The sequence below is a fragment of the Malania oleifera genome, chromosome 13 (genome assembly GCF_029873635.1).
Source record: "Malania oleifera isolate guangnan ecotype guangnan chromosome 13, ASM2987363v1, whole genome shotgun sequence".
Lineage (NCBI taxonomy): Eukaryota > Viridiplantae > Streptophyta > Magnoliopsida > Santalales > Ximeniaceae > Malania > Malania oleifera.
This window is the reverse complement of record NC_080429.1, coordinates 47,336,989-47,356,496: the sequence shown is the minus strand read 5'-3', so window position 1 is coordinate 47,356,496 and position 19,508 is coordinate 47,336,989. Positions and strand designations below refer to the sequence as shown.

Below are 19,508 nucleotides of genomic sequence, written 5' to 3'. Positions count from 1 at the left end.
TCAATAATGTTGGAGATGTTTCAAATTCTGACAATTTTTTTTTTTTTTTTTAATTTTGTGGTTAATGGCAGCAGTTTCTCTTGGTGTTATTTCAGCTGTTATTATTTTGTCTAATTTCCTCCAACAACTAGATGTTAATGGTGGTATTTGAACAGTCCAATACCATTAATCTACTGCAACAACCAGTCGGAAGTTATTCCTCTATACAGACTATAAGAAGGCTACCCTCAGCCCTCTCTAAAACACAACAAAAGAAACATCTCTCTTCTCTTCCTTACTTATTTGATCCATCATGCAATAGTAATCTCTAATAGATATTTTGTTATTTTTTTTCTTCTATCACCTAATACTTGTTTCTTTTCCTTCCTCTACATTAGGTAACCGTATGCTACAGCTTCTAAAGCCCTGGAGTTTGTGAGTGCACGCAAACCCGGGCCTAGTTGAGTCTAGAGACCGTGCATGCTGTGACTATTTGCACTGAGAGATTTTCTCCATAGGCGCAAAATCAGTTTTAAGGACAGTGGTCCTACCACGTCTCAACTTCTCTATTGTAATTGTTTCACTAATTTAATTTAATTATTATTTTATTACATTTTAATTTCTTACATATAATATTTCAAAAGTTTAGTAATAACATTACACAAAGGAATTAACCTGAAGAGATAAAACAATGTGAGAAAAGGTGCAACTGAAAATTGCAAATAAATTCTCTCTCTGCAAGTCATACAATCAGTTAGCAACTTGACAGACAAATTAAATAGTTGATAATAATAATAATAATAATAATAATAATAATAATAATAATAATAATAATAATAATAAGATCAAGTATAAATTTAAGGAGAAAAATTCAAGCTGGAAGCAGCATAGAAATCTTTTCCCATGCGTTAGAACATAAGAATAAGCAGTTCATAGAAAGTAACACACTCAAAACAATCTAAAGAATCACTTGTGTGATATTATTATACCAAACTACAAGTAAACTATCTACTACCCACATGATAAAACATAAAAGCATAACAGTGTTGTCTCGAGTTTAGAAATTTTTATTAGTCCAGAGAAAGACCAAGAAGGGATTATTAAGGATCTAAATATGAACAGATTGACAAAGTAATTATAGTTTATAATTTTCACCAAAATTCAATGGAAAAAAAAAAAAAGTTTTGGCAAAGGGTTGACAGGTAATACTGCCTGGCGTCCATCAGTGTCTCTTCATTATTTGATGTACCAAATTAAGAAGCAGATATGACCAATCCTCTGCAAGCAAGCACTCTGAGTTGCCTGCATAAAATCTTCAAGAATTTGATGATCCTGCAGGCCTAAAACCAAAAATATCTGAATATATGTAAGGAAAATGATAGAATAAACATACTACTAGTTAAATCAAAAGTGGGATAGTCATCTACCACAATCAGCAAGCAGGACAATTATCTATCCCAGCATGAGTAGCTGTACTGCTGCTGCCAAAAGAATTTGTGTTTTGTTCCTGCAAGTGACATTTCAGCAGAATGTAGGAAAAAGAACAGAAATTGATTTTGCACTTCAACATGTAGAATACGTTTTAAACCATTTGACAACCGTTAAAAATTCAATTCAGGACATCTAATCCAGAGACACGATGTCTTCTCCAAAGGTGACATCCACTGAAATGTTGGTTAACAAGGTAATATACCTAAACACCATATAAATTCTATTCTGCTTTTGGGTAGCCTTAATACAAGATATCCAAGGCCAAAGACCTCCTCTCTGATCCTGCTAGGGCAGGAGCATTCACATCTTTCTGGACAGCTCATTGCCAAAATGTTTGAGTGCAGATTTGAAATTAAAATCTTTCAGCTGAATTTTTTTCTTTTAGATAGGTAATCAGAAAAGGGTGCTCGAGCACCAACCAAGACTTAAAGAAAGGCCTGCCGACTGCCAAACACAGTCCAACAGACTTCAAAAGCTCCACTAGCCAGCATCTTCTGGCTTCTTGTCTAATTAACTGCACTGTAAGTTAGGTTCCAAGTCATAACCAGCCCAAATTGACTGCATTGCCAAACCATAAACAACGCAAAAGATTTCATCAGATCTAGGATGCAACGTGTCCCCAACTAGAAACCTATGAACCCTATCCCCCACTTCTACCCAGCTATACGCAGGTGTCTTTTGCACGTTTTTATCCTTCATCAACTTCCGCAACATCCACGCTTCTCTCCATCTGCCCACACTGGCATACATGTTGGAAAGAAGGACATAGTTCCCAGAATTTTCAGGCTCTAACATCAGTAATTTCTGAACTGAGAGCTCAGCAAGCTCTACATTCCTGTGGATGTTAGAAGCACTCAATAAGGTACCCCATATCACAACATTCGGCTCTATTTCCATCCTACATATAAAATCATAGGCCTCTTTTAATCTTCCTGATCTACAAAAAAGATCAACTATACAAGCATAATGTTCTATCTTTGGTGAAATATCATGATCTGATCTCATGCTTCTGAAGAACTCAAGGCCTAGATCAACAAGACCTGAATGGGTGCAAGCTGTTAAAAGCCCCACAAATGTTACATCATCTGGTCTCACCTCAGTTTCCATCAATTTTTCAAAAAGAGCAATTGCATCCTCTGCAAAACCATTAAATGCTAGGCCAGCAATCATTGAGTTCCACGTAACAATATCTCTGCAAGGCATTCTGTCAAATACTTGACGAGCTTTTATGATATTTCCGCACCTAGAATACATACCCAATAGTGCTGAGGCCACATGAACATTTGAAAACAATTCTAGACTCTCTACATAGTTACCAATGCACTCACCAGCTTCAACAGAGCCCAACTGAGCACAAGCAGATAGAATGCTCACAAGTGTAACATTGTTAGGTTTAATTTGTTCATTTTTCATAAGTTCAAAAAGCTCAAGTGCCTCATTTGATCTCCCATTCTGAGCATAACCAGAAATCATAGCACTCCATGCAACAACATCTCGACCAACCATTTTGTCAAATTCTTCACGTGCTTCATCAACTGACCCACATTTTATAAGCATTTCCATAATTGCAGTTGAAATTATCATTCCAGCGCCCAAATTGTTATCATCAATCAACTTCTTAACTCTCAACCCCGTCTCTAGGTCACCCAATTTAGCACACATAGAGAGCACAGTCACTAGAGTGATTTCATTGGGAGGATATTTTTCCACCTGCATTCTTTCAAAAATTCTTAACCCCTCAAGACAATCACCATTATGTGCATAGCATGAAATCATAGAATTCCATGAAACAATGGTTCTTTCCTTCATCTCATCAAACAGTTCTCGTGCCGCTAAAACATTGCCTGATTTAGAATACCCAGAAATCAAGCAATTATAAGAAACGGGATCCTTAATTAAAATCCCATCAAAAATCTGTCTAGCCGAATCCAGATCACCAGTCTTGGCATAGAAATCCATCAAAGCTGTCTGAACAAAAACATTTGAATCGAACCCACAGTTTATTACCAAAGAATGAATTTGTTTCCCAACATTGGTCGCCAACAATGAAGAGCACGACTTCAGAGCAGGCGGAATGGCAAAACAATCTATCTGGATTTCGTTACGGTGCATCAAAAAGAGACATTCCACGGCTTCTTTGTTCAAAGAAAGCTTGGTGTATGCAGATATAAAAGTATTATATAAATATTGGTCTGGGTGAGGAATTTGGTCGAACAATTGACGACCATAATCAACAAATGATACCTTTAGGAGTTTTTGAATGAGGGTAGGAGCGAGAGTGGGGTACTGTGTGATGATGAGAGCGTGAACTTGCTTGAACTGGTTTATGTGAAGAGAAGAGTGAAGTAAGTTGACAAGATGGCGTTCCATGTATGTGGGCATACGGGGGACGAGAAGCATGAGTGTTCAGCTGCATCTCTTTTGCATGAGCTTTTTTCTAGGTTGTAGTTTCCATGGGGTGAGTAGGGTTTGTCAAATCGGAGTCTCTGTTTGTTGATATTACAGGCCAGCCGCAGCCTGAGAAAAGAAGGTCTTCTAATGGCGGTAACTGCAATTCAAATGCTAACCGTTAGCAGGCTCTGGTGGCCGCGTCCCATTGACAACTGAAACCCTTGCTGTTTCTAAGGAGGAGTGACTGTTCTCCAAAAAATAATTTCATTAATCTTAAATTTTAAGTTGTATTAATTGAAAAGAAAATTTTATGTAAATTTCTATTTAAGTTAATCTAACTTCATGCAGCTCTAAATTTAATATCCAAATTCTATGTTTTCAAATTCATTTAATGTGCAAACCCATTGAATTAAGGGGGTTTAAAAAAAAGTGAAAAAATTTGGAAATTGTTTAGTCGTAGACAATAATTTTTATTTTTTACATATTTTAAAGTAATTATAAAAATGTCACTTTATCTTTCACACTTTGTTTGGTTTGGTGGAATAAGATGAAATATAGTTTAAACTTTAAAAATTGAGGAAATAGTTATTCCTTATATATTCCAAATTATTTCATTTAAAATATAAGAAAAAAAGAATAGACATCCTCACAATGAAATTTAAAAATAACTATTTATTATCTATTCCTTATTATCAAATCATAAAATATTTCACAATATTATTTATTTTATAGTAACAATATAATTTTTTATATAACTAATTATAACTAATTTATTAAAATTAATATATTCTTAAAAATAAATATCCCACAAACCAAATGCAACCAGTTTTCTAAAATTTGTGTAAAAGATTTATAAATTTTCTTTTAAAAAAATAAGGAAAACATAATGGTATTTTATAATTATTCTATAAATATAAAAAAATCAGATAATTTGATGTGAGTGTGTTGCATCTAGGTGCATATGTCAGAGAATGTTTTGCATGGATGCATGCATGTTTGAGTGTGAGGATGTTGAGACACGAAAGTTATAATAATTAAATGATAGAGAGAAAAGAAAATTAAAAAAGGACAAAGCTGGGTTCGTAATGAACGTCCTGGTTTCGTCGACGAACTCTCATGTAGTCTTCGTGGATGAGTTTTAGTGTCTCGTCGACGAAGAGATGTTGAGAGGGGGTAATTCAAATCCATTGGTTCGTTGATGAGCTCTTCACCTTCGTCGACGAACTCCCTTCTTTGGTTCGTCGACGAGGCCACGTCTCTCATCGACGAAGTCACGTGGCCAACCACCTATAAATACAAGAAAATCATATTTTTTGTGAGAATTCAATTCTCTCTCTCTCTCTCTCTCTCTCTCTCTCTCTCTCTCTCTCTCTCTCTCTCTCTCTAGATTTTCAATTCTCTCACCTTCTCTCTAAGATTTCAGCCCCATTTTTCCCCGATTCGATGATCAAAAGTTACCATGATGATCTCTGGGAGATTCTTTACAATATAGCCGGAGCATAATTTTGATTTGAGAAGTTTAGGCATCATCCCAAAATCAGGGTAAGTAGGTTATTTTAGGGCTTTTATGCTTATCAGGCTTTTCTAAACCCAGATTTTGTGTTAGATAAGAATATATTACAGTTTGAGTTGATCAAATTAGGGTGTCGTGATTTCAAGGTTTGGGTTTCCAAACACCTCGGGCATGGGTTGAGGATCCTAGCAAGTGTTCCCTCAGGAACTCAAGTAACATTGATAAATAATTAGTAGTTTAGAATTTTATGGATAAAATATAGATGTGAGCCTAGGGAAAAGACAAATATAGTTATTATTCCGAGTTTAGATTATTGAAATTGGAAATACATACATACATACATACATACATATATATATATATATATATATATATGCATATATATTTCAGGATTTTGTGTGGTACATTGTGGGCGTGATGATAGAATTGGAGTTAAGCCTCACAGTCAGTTAGGTAAAGGAAATATGTTATGCTAGTAATTTTAGAAATTCTTATTAGAAAAATATATGTATTTTGGGATATGAATTTTGGATGGTTTATAGTATGAAATTATGGGTTTTCAAGAAAATTTCACATATTATAGATTATTTTTATTATCAGGAAAATACAGATTTTAATACAAGGGTTGTATTTATTTAGTTGTGTGGCATGAGTTAATATTAGATCAGCTTAGAATTTATATAGCATTCAGAATATCATGATTTGCAGTATACGCACAGAAATATATTTTATAACATTTACAGAATACCATGATATACAGACTTTAGAATCATAACATTCAGATATTTTAGTTATTCAGATATTAGAGTTTATCCATATCAGTTTTTACAATGTTATAGTTATTACAGTTGAAACAGAATCATGGTAAAATAGTAAAATATATATTAAACAGTATTATATATATTATCAGATCCTGATGGGACAGTTCAAATTTCATATCACGGTACCATAACTATTTTATATGAGAGTGCAACCATATATCTCAGATAGCCATATATCTCAGATAGTGTGTGGATTTTATGAGTAGTCGACCGCGTCTTAGGAGAGATTGCAGGCTCCCCAGTAGTCTAGGTTGAGGCGGTCGATCTGACGACAGAGGTTTCAGTTGACTTATCCCGGTAGGCTAACCAATGTTAAGTCTCGCCTACAGGCCGCGCAACCCTGTCATGAGGGGTCAAGGCATGACATACAGTCATCCAGGGAAGTTTTCACAGTTATGTATATATATATAGATTTACAGGAAAACAACAGATATATTTATGATTACTAAAAGTATGATCAAGTAGAAAGTTCAAAAACAGATGTATTTTAAGCCACATAGGTGTGAGTTATACTTTATATTATTTTACATGCTATCTTAGTTTCAGTTATTTATTAGTATATTATTCATGAAAACTCAGTTGCTACACATTGATAATAGCATATTTCTTCTTACTAAGAGTTGTCTCATCCAGTAATTTAATATATTACAAGTGATCTATCTAGACAAGCGGATTAGGCTTGAAGGTAAAGGGGATATTTATATTGCCCTGTCAGAAGGGTAAGTGTTTTTGGGGAAATGTATTTATCGGTAGTTTTTAGGGGATCTAGTATAGGATTTTTGGGAAGAGGTGTATGTATAAATGCATAAACCAGTCACTGTTTCAGCTCCTGAAAACTTAGCTCGCACTCATCAGTCCAATCATACCTCATGTTCTTTCTCGTGAGTCGCATCAAAGGACCTGCAAAACTGGAGAACCCTTCTACAAAATGATGGTAGTAACCTATAAGACCCAGAAAACTTCTGACCTCTTGAACATTCCTCGGTCTCGCCTAGTCCACTACTACCTCTATCTTACTAGGATCCACTGATACGCCTCCTTTGGACACTACATGCCCTAGAAACGAAATCTATTCTGGTCAAAACTCACATTTCTTTAGTTTAGCGTATAACCTCTTATCCCTGAGTACTTGCAATACCAGTCTCAGATGAACTTCATGCTCTACAGCACTCCTAAAATACACTAGGATGTCATCAATAAATACCACGATGAACTGGTATAAGTATTCGTGAAAGACCCTGTTCATCAAATCCATAAATGCTACAGGTGCATTAGTCAAGCTAAATGGCATAACCATAAATTCGTAATGGCCGTACCGAGTTTGGAAAGCTGTTTTCGGAACATCTTCCATTTTTACCTTCAACTGGTGATACCCAAATCGTAGTTCGATCTTAGAGAAAATATGCATACACTGTAGTTGGTCAAACAGATCATTGATCCTAGGTAACGAGTATTTGTTCTTTATCATTACCTTGTTAAGTTCTTTGTAGTCGATGCACATCCTCATCGACTCATCCTTCTTCTTCACAAATAGAACAGGTGCTCCCCAAGGAGAAACACTCGGTCGAATGTACCCTTTATCTAGCAACTCCTGAAGTTGTTCTTTCAACTCTCTCAATTTAGTCGGAGCCATACGATATGGAGCTTTCGATATTGGCGTCGTACATGGACCTAACTCTATAACGAATTCCACTTCATGGTCCGGAGGTAATCTTGGCAAATCCTATGGAAACACGTCGGGGAACTCGCGCACTACGAAAATTGCCTCCAGTTTATGTTCTTCTGCCGGCGTGTCTTTCACAAACGCCAGATACCCTTGGCATCCCTCCCAGAGCAATCTACCAGCCTGCAAAGCTGAAAGGATGTAGAACGCACACATGACCCTATAAACTTGAATTCCTGCTCCTCTGGAGGTCTAAACATCACTTCTTTCCTATGGCAGTTGATACTAGCATAACTGGAAGACAACCAGTCCATCCCTAGGATGATATCGAAGTCATACATGTCAAATACTATAAGGCTAACTAGTAGTACCCTTCCCTAGATCACTACGGTAAAATCACGAACTACTTTACTACATACAGGTACCAACCCCATGGCGTAGCCACTACCAGTTCATAACCCAACTGTTGCATCTCTAATCCATACAATTTAACAAATCCCCAGGAGATAAAAGAATATGTTGCTCCCGAGTCAAATAATATAATAGCTTTATTGGAAAGCATGTAAATAGTACTTGTTACCACATCTCTAGCATTTTCTACATCACCCGGAGTCAAGGAGTACACCCTAGCCTGGGCAGAACCCCTTGTTGTCCACTTCATGGCGCCTGCGCACCACCTCTGAAAGGTTGTTGTGAAGCTCCGCCATACCTCGACAGATTACAATCCTTCACCTAATGTCATATCTTACCACATTGTAAACAAGCCCCAATAGCCCTCCAACATTGCCCTGCGTGAGGGTTTCCACATGTAGAACAAATAGAAGTGGATGTGGTACTCTGAGAAGCACCACTACTATTCTTATTCTTCCAGTTGCCCTGCTTTGCCCCTCCATAAGAACTAGAAGGCACAGGTCTCTTCTTCGGAGGCTATACCATAGAGTCTTCCTGCAGACTCTCCTCTGCTACAATGGCTTTATCCACCAAAGTAGTAAAGTCCTGCATCTGCCAGATCGCAGTCTGCTTCCTAATCTCCTTTTTCAGGCCCCTCTAAAATTTCCAGGCCTTTATTGCCTCGTCTAGAATCATGAATGGAGAAAAATGGGATAGCTCTTGAAATCTGGCAGCATACTGCTGAACTGACAGCTGCCCCTGCACCAAACTCATGAATTCTTCCATCTTGGCATTTCTGACCATGGCTGGAAAATACCGTTCAAAGAATAGCTCCTTGAACCGGGCCCATGTCACAACTACACGAATAGGTCGATGCTCTTCAAGCATCTTAACTGACTTCCACCACCTCTCTGCTTCACCCGTCAACTTAAACGTCGCAAAAGCTACCTTCTGCTTTTTAGTGCAGTTCAGGACATCTAGAATCTTCTCAATCTCCCCGATCCAATTCTTAGCTCGAATCGGATTTGCACTCCCTACGAAGACAGAAGGCTTCAATCGTGTGAACTGGTTAATGGAGCATCCTAACTCAGCAAGGGGATGATCCTAACCCTTATTCATTCGGACAACCTCAGCCATAAGCTGCTGAGCGAAGTCCCGCAGAACACTCATGGAGTCGCTGCCAACCTCATGGCCAACTCCTTCACTACTACTGCCTACGACGTTAGCAGTAATATCCCTGGATTCCATCCTGAATAAACAATTGAGGAAATCAATTAAAAGATTAATCAACTAATATTGCAATACTATAAACTCATTTCCCATATAACATGCCTAGTACTGACGTACTCTAATGACTTACATTCTCATTCTACCCCAAGTTCCGCCCTTCCACTTGGAAACAAAAACCGTCAATAGATTGTCATGATTTTCTCAACCCTTCGAATGATCCAGAAAAACATAGAAGTCTGTCAATAAATTTCCTATCTCCAGGTGTACAAAGCTTCACTCGATAATCATATTCACATCTTAAACTCTGGTATAATCTAATCTACAGAACCTAGCAACCTAAGCTTTGAGCATATCCATAACCAGGCAGTGCAATTCACATCACACTTCCGATTGGCTATGGCTCTGATACCAAACTGTAACATCCCAGTCCTTTGTACGAACCTAGAGTGCTACTACACATACGTTATACCTGTATCTGATAAACATACATAAACAACCTGCCCTAAACAGGGACAAATAGGTGTATCTCATACAAATTTGTATTCATGCACAGCGGAAAAACATAAACATTCTTACGGGATCCTATTAGATATATACTAGAGTTCTATCTGTATTCTTCAGTACACAAAATCCATACTTAAAACATAAACTATATTATACCCCTTTACATTCAACCAGGCTAACAACCCAGTACTGATACAAAAACTTATGTCTACTAACAAGACTCTACGAGCCAATGTCCTTCTAGAAGACTAGGACCGACGTCCTGTAGGATCTAAAACAAAGGTTGTAAGATTGGAGTGAGACATTTCTCAATAAGGTGGAAGATATTACATTAGCACGTGACTACATGAGTTTATTTCAATTAAAAATAGTTACACAATATCACATTCACAATATTGTACTATAAGAGATATATAAACATAATTCAGCATCATTACAAGCGAGAGTTCCCGAGGTTAGGGTAGGCTACAGGCCCATACACTGTATGATCCCTCCACACGGTACTTAAACCTGTGACTTTGCCCATTTCAGTTTTAAAATCATGTATATGAAAATTTAGGACAATGACCAGCTTTGGAACTTTCGTAAATATGCCTAATTACCTTATGGCACGGGTTGTGCACTGATAAACTTTGATAGGGCCCTATTCATGTAGGCACTATCAAGCATCACATATATATAGTCCGACTGCCCCACCTGATCCATTATTTCACCAGTGGCCCCATATACTCCTACAAGCCTACTATCTCGATACTCACACTGATTCGCATGTGTGGTTGCACTGTACCTCAGTTAGCAACGGAACTGCGCCTCAGGCTATTTAAAGCCTCAGATAACTTGGAGTGTCTTTCAACTCCTTCAGAGTGTCTTTCAACTCCTTTAGTAACAAGTTGTGGTCCCAATTTATCATATATATAATTTATAATGAAAACATAACAACCTGTGCAATTCCAGTAATTTCACAATTGTCGTCATGCATTCTTTCTTTCTTTCAAACAGTGGTGTTAATCGGCACACACGCTATCGGTTCAACCCTTTTTACATATAAAGCTCGGTGATTAACCGGCACCTGTTTTTCACATTTTCAAATAACAAAATGGAACTTCAGTTCTCATAGTTCATTTACAAGTATAACAGTTCAGTATGTCCCACTTCATATCATACATCACGCTTATTTCGCCAAAATCCTCTATAAATAGTATATAACTTGAAAAATACCATTTGGATTGCAAACATCAGTATTAAGCAGCTCCTATTTTAGTTTAAAAAAAAAATAAATCAGTTTTGGAAAGTTTAGAGTTCATATGCCAAAACCTCATTTTCGCCAAAAATCGTAAAACCATAAAATCGTAAGAAACAACATTTATGCTCGGTAAAATTTTGCAAATAGGCAGTCAAAACATACATAAATACATAGGCTAACTTTCTAGCAGTTTAGTTTTCTGAAAATAATGATGTAAACAAATCCCTTTATCTTAATCTCGAAAATCGAAACACGAACGAATCAATCCAAAACAACGACTCGGGATTTCTGAAACCTAAAAACCCGAAGAACAATACTTCACTATAATCTCGACTACTACATAACTACTAAACCAAAAATGAAATTAGATCTTTACCTCTATTTTTGGGAAAAATCCAAAAATCCTCAGATCGAAAATCTGATTCGCTATAACTGTAGAGATTCTCCTCCTAATCCACATAGTGATGTCAGATCGTTAATTCCGGCTACAGACGACATGAATTCTTAGAGAGAGAGAGAGCTGGTTCGAGTTCTAGAGAGAGAGAGAATGGAGGTAACTTAGTAAGAAAGAAATGAATATTCTATTTATAACTAGTTTGACCTGGCCAACCTCGTCAACGAGTTGAAGTTCTCGTCGACGAGCCTGAGATTTCAGAATCTCTGAAAATCCCTTGACATCTTCTCGTCGACGGGTCTCTACGTCTCGTCACCAAACCACAGTAGAGAATTCGTGTCACGCCCCAAACCCGGAAACGGGACTCAGAGGTGAATTTAGGAACCTAACCTGTCTCTATATCAATCAAAACATACACGATACAACATACAATGAGGGTACGACCCCATGGGGTACACGGTTGCCCTATATACATACATACCATCATCCATACTCATCGACATACGCAGTGGAATACGGTCCTTTATACAATAACTGTGATGACCCAAAATATATATATATATATATATATAATTAAAGTACAATAATAATAAAATAATAAAAATGGTCATTAAGTTAATATCAATACAGAAGTGTTTTTCTATAGGATCCTTGATTCCATGTTTGATGCCTAAGAAAGACCTTATCTTAGCGAATACTCAGAGGCCATTGCGTCTCAGTCGCTCCCTGGAGGTCGGCCTGGTCAAAATGGAATTTCATAGGATAAACAGGATAGACACTGTTTGTACACGTAAATAAGTATATATACATAAAATAGTGTTTTGACAGACATAATTTGTAAAAATACATAATAAGATGATAATAATATAGGTATCATATGTGGAGTCCACAAGACCATGTGGGGTCCACATGAGTCCCGGAGCCACAAGACACTGTTTATATACGTAAATAAGTACATAAAATAATGTTTTGACTGATATAATTTATAGAAATATATGATAAAATAATAATAATATAGGTATCTTATGAGGGGCCCACATGAGTCCCAAAGCCGTATGGAGGTTTACACGAGTCTCAAAGTTATATAGGATGCATAAAATCGTATAAGAGTTATACGAGTTATGTAGGATCCATTCGAGTCTCGAAGTCCACAAAGACCATGTGGGGCCCACATGAGTTTTCAAAATTCAAATTTAATTTTTGTTCAAAAATAAATAATAAAATAAATAAATACTAAAAATAGTTTAAAAGTAAAAACAATGATAATAATGATTAAGAAAAATAATAAAATAATAAAATAATTAATTAACTAATTGACTAATTAATTAGGTAAGTGATTAATTAAAAATTTATTTAATGGGAATGGTGGCAAGCACTCCCACATGGCCTCCATTCCCATCCCATACTCAACCCATACCTTACCCATCCCTTGCCCATTCTTTAATTTTTAAAAAATTATAATTTCACCCATCTCCCCACACTTTATAAATTTAATTTCTTTCCCAAAATTTTCCTATAAATAGGGAGCTCTCAACCTTCATTTTTCACAACAATTTTCCAAGGAAGAGAAGGATTAGTGAGTGAAAGAATTTGTGGTGGAGAAAGAATTTTTGAATAAGTTCTCAATCACCCACTCTTTCTGATCTCATTTCTTAGAGATAGTTACAGTGTTCGTAAGGAAGAAGGTAAGTAAATTTTGATTATGTTAGTTTCTTTTTTATTTTAAATTCATACCCAAGTTTATTTTGTACGTAAATTTTAATTATGTTACTTAGTTCCACAAAATTTTCATAAGTTTATTTTTACGCATATTTAATTATACCAGTTCTTTCTTTAATATACTTGCATCTATTTTTGGATTAAGAAATGTTCCAATCCCCTCGGGTAAATTTTCAGCATTTCTTTCTATTCAAAAATAAAATTATATATATTTTGAACACAAAAATTGTGTGGCATGAGTTTATTTCTACGTTACATTTTTTTATAAAAATATGAGTAAAGATGAGATTTTCACGATATTATTTTAAATTGCATAAATTATAATAAGATAATTTTAAAACCCCTTATGGCAACGAAAGTTCAAAGTTACAGATGCTCGGTACCGCAGCTTAAAGTTTATACGGATCAGAGTGCACCCACACTGTTTACAGAGTGGTTATTTATGTTAGTGGATTTCTCCTGAATGCACACCTGGTTCCGGACCAGGACTTAATAAGGAAAATCTCACTTAAAGTTTACGTACGTTGATTTAGTTTGGTCGGCCAGCCAGCTAAGTTCAGTTTTCGGACCGCACAACCCAGTCATGGGGGTAAACATGACTTACGACAAACAGGCCTAAGGGTGGTTTTTATAATATATGTTTATACATATTTAATTACGTGTACAAAGTTACTGATGATTTGAAGAAAAAGTGTAAGTTTACGTGAAAAGGATCATTTTGGTGCTTAAATGACGATCTAAGGAAAACGTATAAGGAGAAGTATATGTATGTTTATCATTAAATGTTTATATAATTTTAAAGTTAAAAGTTTAATTTAACAGTTATAGTATATAATTATAAAATTTTACTGTTGTAATTGATGACAAAAGTTTTATGTAGAAATTTTTAAATTTATATTTATTCTAAAAGAAATTTTGAAGTTATAGTATTAAATATTGTTTTACGAAATTTTTAAAAAACTCATTTTGGCCACACACTAATAATAATCTTATTTACTTACTGAGCGTCGTCTCACTCCAATCATATTTTTTATTTCAGATAACTCTGAAGAACATGTTGGAAATTAGGCTTAACAAACATGCGGGTGGGGATAGAAAAATAAAGATTTGTTTAGAAATATTAGTATGATGTCAGATTTTTACCCTTGTGTAATTTTTCTTCTTTTAAAATAAATGATTGTGATTTGGATAATTAGCGCTCTGGTTTAATAAAAATTGAGTTTATTTTGCTTCCGCTGTAAATCAATAGTAAAAAGTTAATATCTCAGGCCCCTCGGGGTTGGGGTGTTACAATAACAGTATCATGCCAGAGTCTATACAACTAGGACATACATTCCCATAATACAAAACATACCCCAAGTGTCTACAACTATCCCGGCAACCTGAATACCAAAACTCATACCTAGAAGGTACTAGCAGTAGCTATGACACCCTTGCTTCCACCCGCTAGGATGCTACTTACCGCTACCTGAAGGCCCTAAAAAATATTGTACGTACATTCGAGGTGAGACACCTCTCAGTAAGGAAGAAAGCAGTTTATATCAGTGTGTGGCATACCGCTGTCATTTTACATACTTCATAACACTATACATACGATACAGTTGAAACAATTAGTACAGTTTCATACATATACATACAGTTCCAGTATTTTCAAAAAACATTCCAGTTCATACGATACCCATCATACATACATACATACATACATACGGTCAGTGTCGTCACACTAGTTCGAAACTACACCAAGTCACCCCATCTCATAGCGATTACATTGCTACCTACGCAACTACGCTGCAACGAACAAGGCCCAATGGTGAATCCATTGCATCATACACAACTACACAAGGTCACCTAGTCTCACAACGGTTACGTTTCTACACATGCAACTACGAAGATCTACGACTTAGGCCCAATAGTGAATCCATTGCTACATACGCAACTACACAAGGTCACCTAGTCTCACCCCGATTATATTGCCATGTGACAACTACGTTGCGATGACCTAGGCCCACAGTGAATCCATTGCTACATACGGTGTAGATCACACCTTTGGTGACCAGCCGAATCATACTGGTGATTTTTCACACCCCGGATATAGAGTCAGCCACTTTCGACGTACGGTAATTAGCCGCCATATAGCCCGATTTCACAAAACCTGGAATCATTTTGGAACTCACGTCCCTATACATTTCAGCGTACGGTAATTAGCCGTCACATAGCTATTTTACAAATACCTGGAACAAATAAATACATCCATACATACCACACTTATTTGGTTTATGGCAAATCATATCATTTACATTTTCAAGTATACAGTTTATGCAAATATGGATTACGGTCACCTTAATAATATAGTTTAAACAAGACGAACGGTTTTCCAAACAAAATAGAGATGATACCCGAAATCCCCAATTTTCTCAAAAAATTGTAACCCAAAAATCCTGTGTTTTTACCCGATAGATTTCCCCAAATAAGTAGCTAAAACATACATACGATCGTAGCCTATAGGCTTATCGATCCCGATTTCGAAAATGGACTGATATAAACAGAATCCCCTTACCTTAACCCGAAAACCAACTACGAACTCTAAGGTCCTCAAAACTACTAACCGAGACTCTGAAACCTACAAACCACAGTATAGTACATACTTACAATCCGTACCTCTACACATGTACCGAATCAGAAATGAAAATCGAGTCTTACCTTGATTTTGGCCCGAAACCCAAAAATGCTCGAATCGAGATTCCGATCCAGTAGAAACGTAGAGAATCCTTCACTGATCCTCGCAGTATCGTTGGATTTGTGAATCCGGCGACAAACGGTGAAGGAATCGAAGAGAGAGAGAGAGAGAGAGAGAGAGAGAGAGAGAGAGAGAGAGAGAGAGAGAGAAAGCTTCGAAATCCTAGCGAGAGAGAGAGAATATCCATAACTTAGCCAAGAAGAAACCCAAATATCTCTTTTATAGACCTTTGACCCGAGGGATTTCGTCGACGAATTGGTCTTCTCGTTGACGAAGTCTTCACAAAATTCGTCGACGAACCATGATATTTCTAATTTTTACCGCCTCTCGGCTTTTTCTCGTCGACGAGGCTCTGAATTTCATCGACGAGAAATCCACTACCTTCGTTGACAAATTATGGCCTCGTCGACGAAGTCTGCAGAATTCCCATTTTACCCCTCTTTTACATACTTAACCTATACAATACAAATTCAGGTTCTTACACTTCGTCGACGAGAAATGGAGTCTCGTCGACTAGCTCTGTCATTTCATCCTTTTTAATTTCCCTTTTCTTTTCTTTATTTATTTTTCGGATTTGGGTCCCTACAAATACCATGTTAAATAAATAAATATATATTCCGAAATTGATGAAAAAGTTGATACAACAGTATTTATACTAGTATTTTTTTATTTTTTATTTTTGGTAAAAGATGGTGGCACCTCATTTCTTAATTTTATTAATAACTCTCACTTATGACGGAAGAATACCGTAGAAACAAAATGACACTTGGTGCTTACATAATAACCAAATAAAAAACAAATCATGCATCAAACCAAACAAAAGAAGAAAACAAACCTATACCAATACCAAAAGGAAACCAACTAAACATACATTATATAAGTTGTACCTATTTTCTCCAATCTATATAAACCTTTAATAACTTTAGGAAGTTGACTACTATTTGTAAACAAATTATTCCTCCCTATGGCACCTTGTCGAGTCAACACATTTGCCACTTTATTCCTTTCTCTATAGAAATGATTTATAAAAAAATCTACTCCCTCTAATACACCAATAAGCTGCTCCCAAAAATTTCAAAAATACCATAAAAAACATTTACTGGATCTTATCCAATTTACTACAGTATATGAATCACATTCAATGTCAATACTGGTATGGCCCAATTGTTTGCAAAAATTTATTCCTTCCATCACTGCTCTCAATTCAGTTTCATTATTAGAACAAGAATCAAAATATTTTGAAAAACCAAAAATAAAAGAACTTGTATAGTCTTTAAGGATGCCACCACCACCTGCCAGCCCTAGGTTCCCCAAGCTACTCTCATCCAAATTTAATTTCAACCTCCCTTGCCTCAATTTTAGCCATCTCACAACTTGCATAACTTTATTCTTTTTATTCACAATCTGAACCTCCAGATTCTACAAAATCCGAACATCAGCATCATTTAAATGAGTCATAACTGTCATGTTCTCACTCAAAACCTCCACCCAATTCTTACTGGACAGTCATACATCTGTACAACTCTCCAATTTCCCCTCAATTCTAGCCACACATCTCCTTCTCCACAACCTCCAAACTATTAAACAAAGAATCAAACCCATCAATGTTCCCAAACAAAGCCTCCTTTATATCTAACATGAAACACAAACTATTTTGTTATTTCACATAATTTAAGATATCGTCCTTAGAAAATTGAGCAAGTGGTTGACCACTTATACGAATATAATTCAAGATTTCATGTCCCCTTGAGTTTTATTTGCCAGCATAAATCAATTTTGAGTGTTGAATTTATATTTGTATGGATTCAATAAAATTTTATTAATTTTATCATAGTTAAAATTTATACAAATTCAAATTCAAATTCAAAGTTTAAAAAAAAATATGAAATTATATGGTAGAATGCAGTGCAGCACTATCCACATGTTAACTAAAAATAAAATCAACCATGTGAAGACTGAACAAGCACCACGCCAGCCTAAAGTCAAGCCTCCCAACGGGGAAAGGCAGATAATTAATATATAATACTATATTGGATATTACACTATGCAGCCATATGGATTATGAGGAATCACTTGCCGTGTTCATACCATTCCCCATGTGCGATGTATAATTTGGTTTATATTTTTGTTTAATTAATTATTTTTGTTTTATTGATTTTTATTTATATTTTAAATTTTTTCTATCTAATTAAGTGAGAAGTTTCGCATCAAGACCCTTTATACTCAAAAATTTATTATTAACTAGTGGTGGGCGTTTGCATGTCATATAATAAAATATTTTGATTGATTGGGATCTAACATTTAAAAAATTTTGAGATTTTTCGTATAATTTGAAATTATAAAGTTATCTTCGATTCGTAAAGCACCTAGTTCTACCTTACATTGTCTTTTACTTCATGGTATTTTTTTAATCTAAATTAATTAAAAATTTCAATTATAACTATTATATTCCTTGTATATATATATAGACATTTCATGAACTAAACATAATCTTACTTCATATTTCGTACGCAAGACTAGAATGAACTGTGACTTGAACAGAATGAAAAAATATTTATGATGTAAAACTATAAAAACTAATTTCATTCCAGTATCTTTTATTCTTGTATGCCAAATAAATTATTAGTATGGAATGCTAATGACTTATTTGATAAGATAGAATGAGATGGATTATAAAAATGTAATGACAAATTTCATTTCATCTATTCCATTCTTTCATATGAAACAGTGGATTGTTATTATTTATCCTAAAATCTTGTGGTATACATGAAAATACTTTTCATATTCAAATCCCTAAAGGTAGCATTGTATTTTTCACTTTCATACCAGACAAAAAAAAAAAATGGTGTGCCTAGAAAGGTCCATGACCACGATAGGCCTGCGCCGCATGGTACCAATTCCGGACTTCAACGGTCGGGCAATAACTACTTTTTAAATGGTCCTCACACGGAAAGGAAGGAAAATGAAGGGAATTATTTTAACTTTGAAAGTAACCGCAATTGGCATCTTCCAGGCACTTCCCTCGCTGCTCTTTTATATAAAAAAATATATAGTTTTTGGTAAAATCGTGGACCGCGTGGTCCATGAGTGCCACGCGGCGAGTGCCTTGTTATTCCGAAAGGACTAGAATGCCCTTCCACTTTTACACAGTAAATGACGAAAATATCCTCTCGTGTTCTAGCTTGTAAGACTCTGACGAGTGACAGGTACCAAAAGATATATAATAATATATTCTTCCGTATTGAAGATTTGAAGGTGCTGTGAGGTATTTTTTTATTATTTTTCTTTTTCAAAATCATTGTTATTATGGAAACCTGTTTCTCCAATACTTAATATTTAGATTGTTTTTGTAGATTAGATAATTTATTATGTATAAAATTTTAGTTAAGAATTGTTCTTGGAGTAATAAAAATATATGTTTAAAAGTATAGTA

At 35.6% G+C, this 19,508-nt stretch overlaps 1 protein-coding gene across 1 annotated transcript; it reads right to left on the bottom strand.

Annotated features, from left to right (window-relative positions):
* Window positions 1-1,511: 1,511 nt before the first annotated feature.
* LOC131146353 (pentatricopeptide repeat-containing protein At1g08070, chloroplastic-like) lies at window positions 1,512-4,115 on the bottom strand. Its single transcript, XM_058095927.1, has one exon. The coding sequence runs from the start codon at window positions 3,868-3,870 to the stop codon at window positions 1,981-1,983; it is 1,890 nt and encodes a 629-aa protein (XP_057951910.1). The 5' UTR covers window positions 3,871-4,115; the 3' UTR covers window positions 1,512-1,980.
* Between the last annotated feature and the right edge of the window lie 15,393 nt (window positions 4,116-19,508).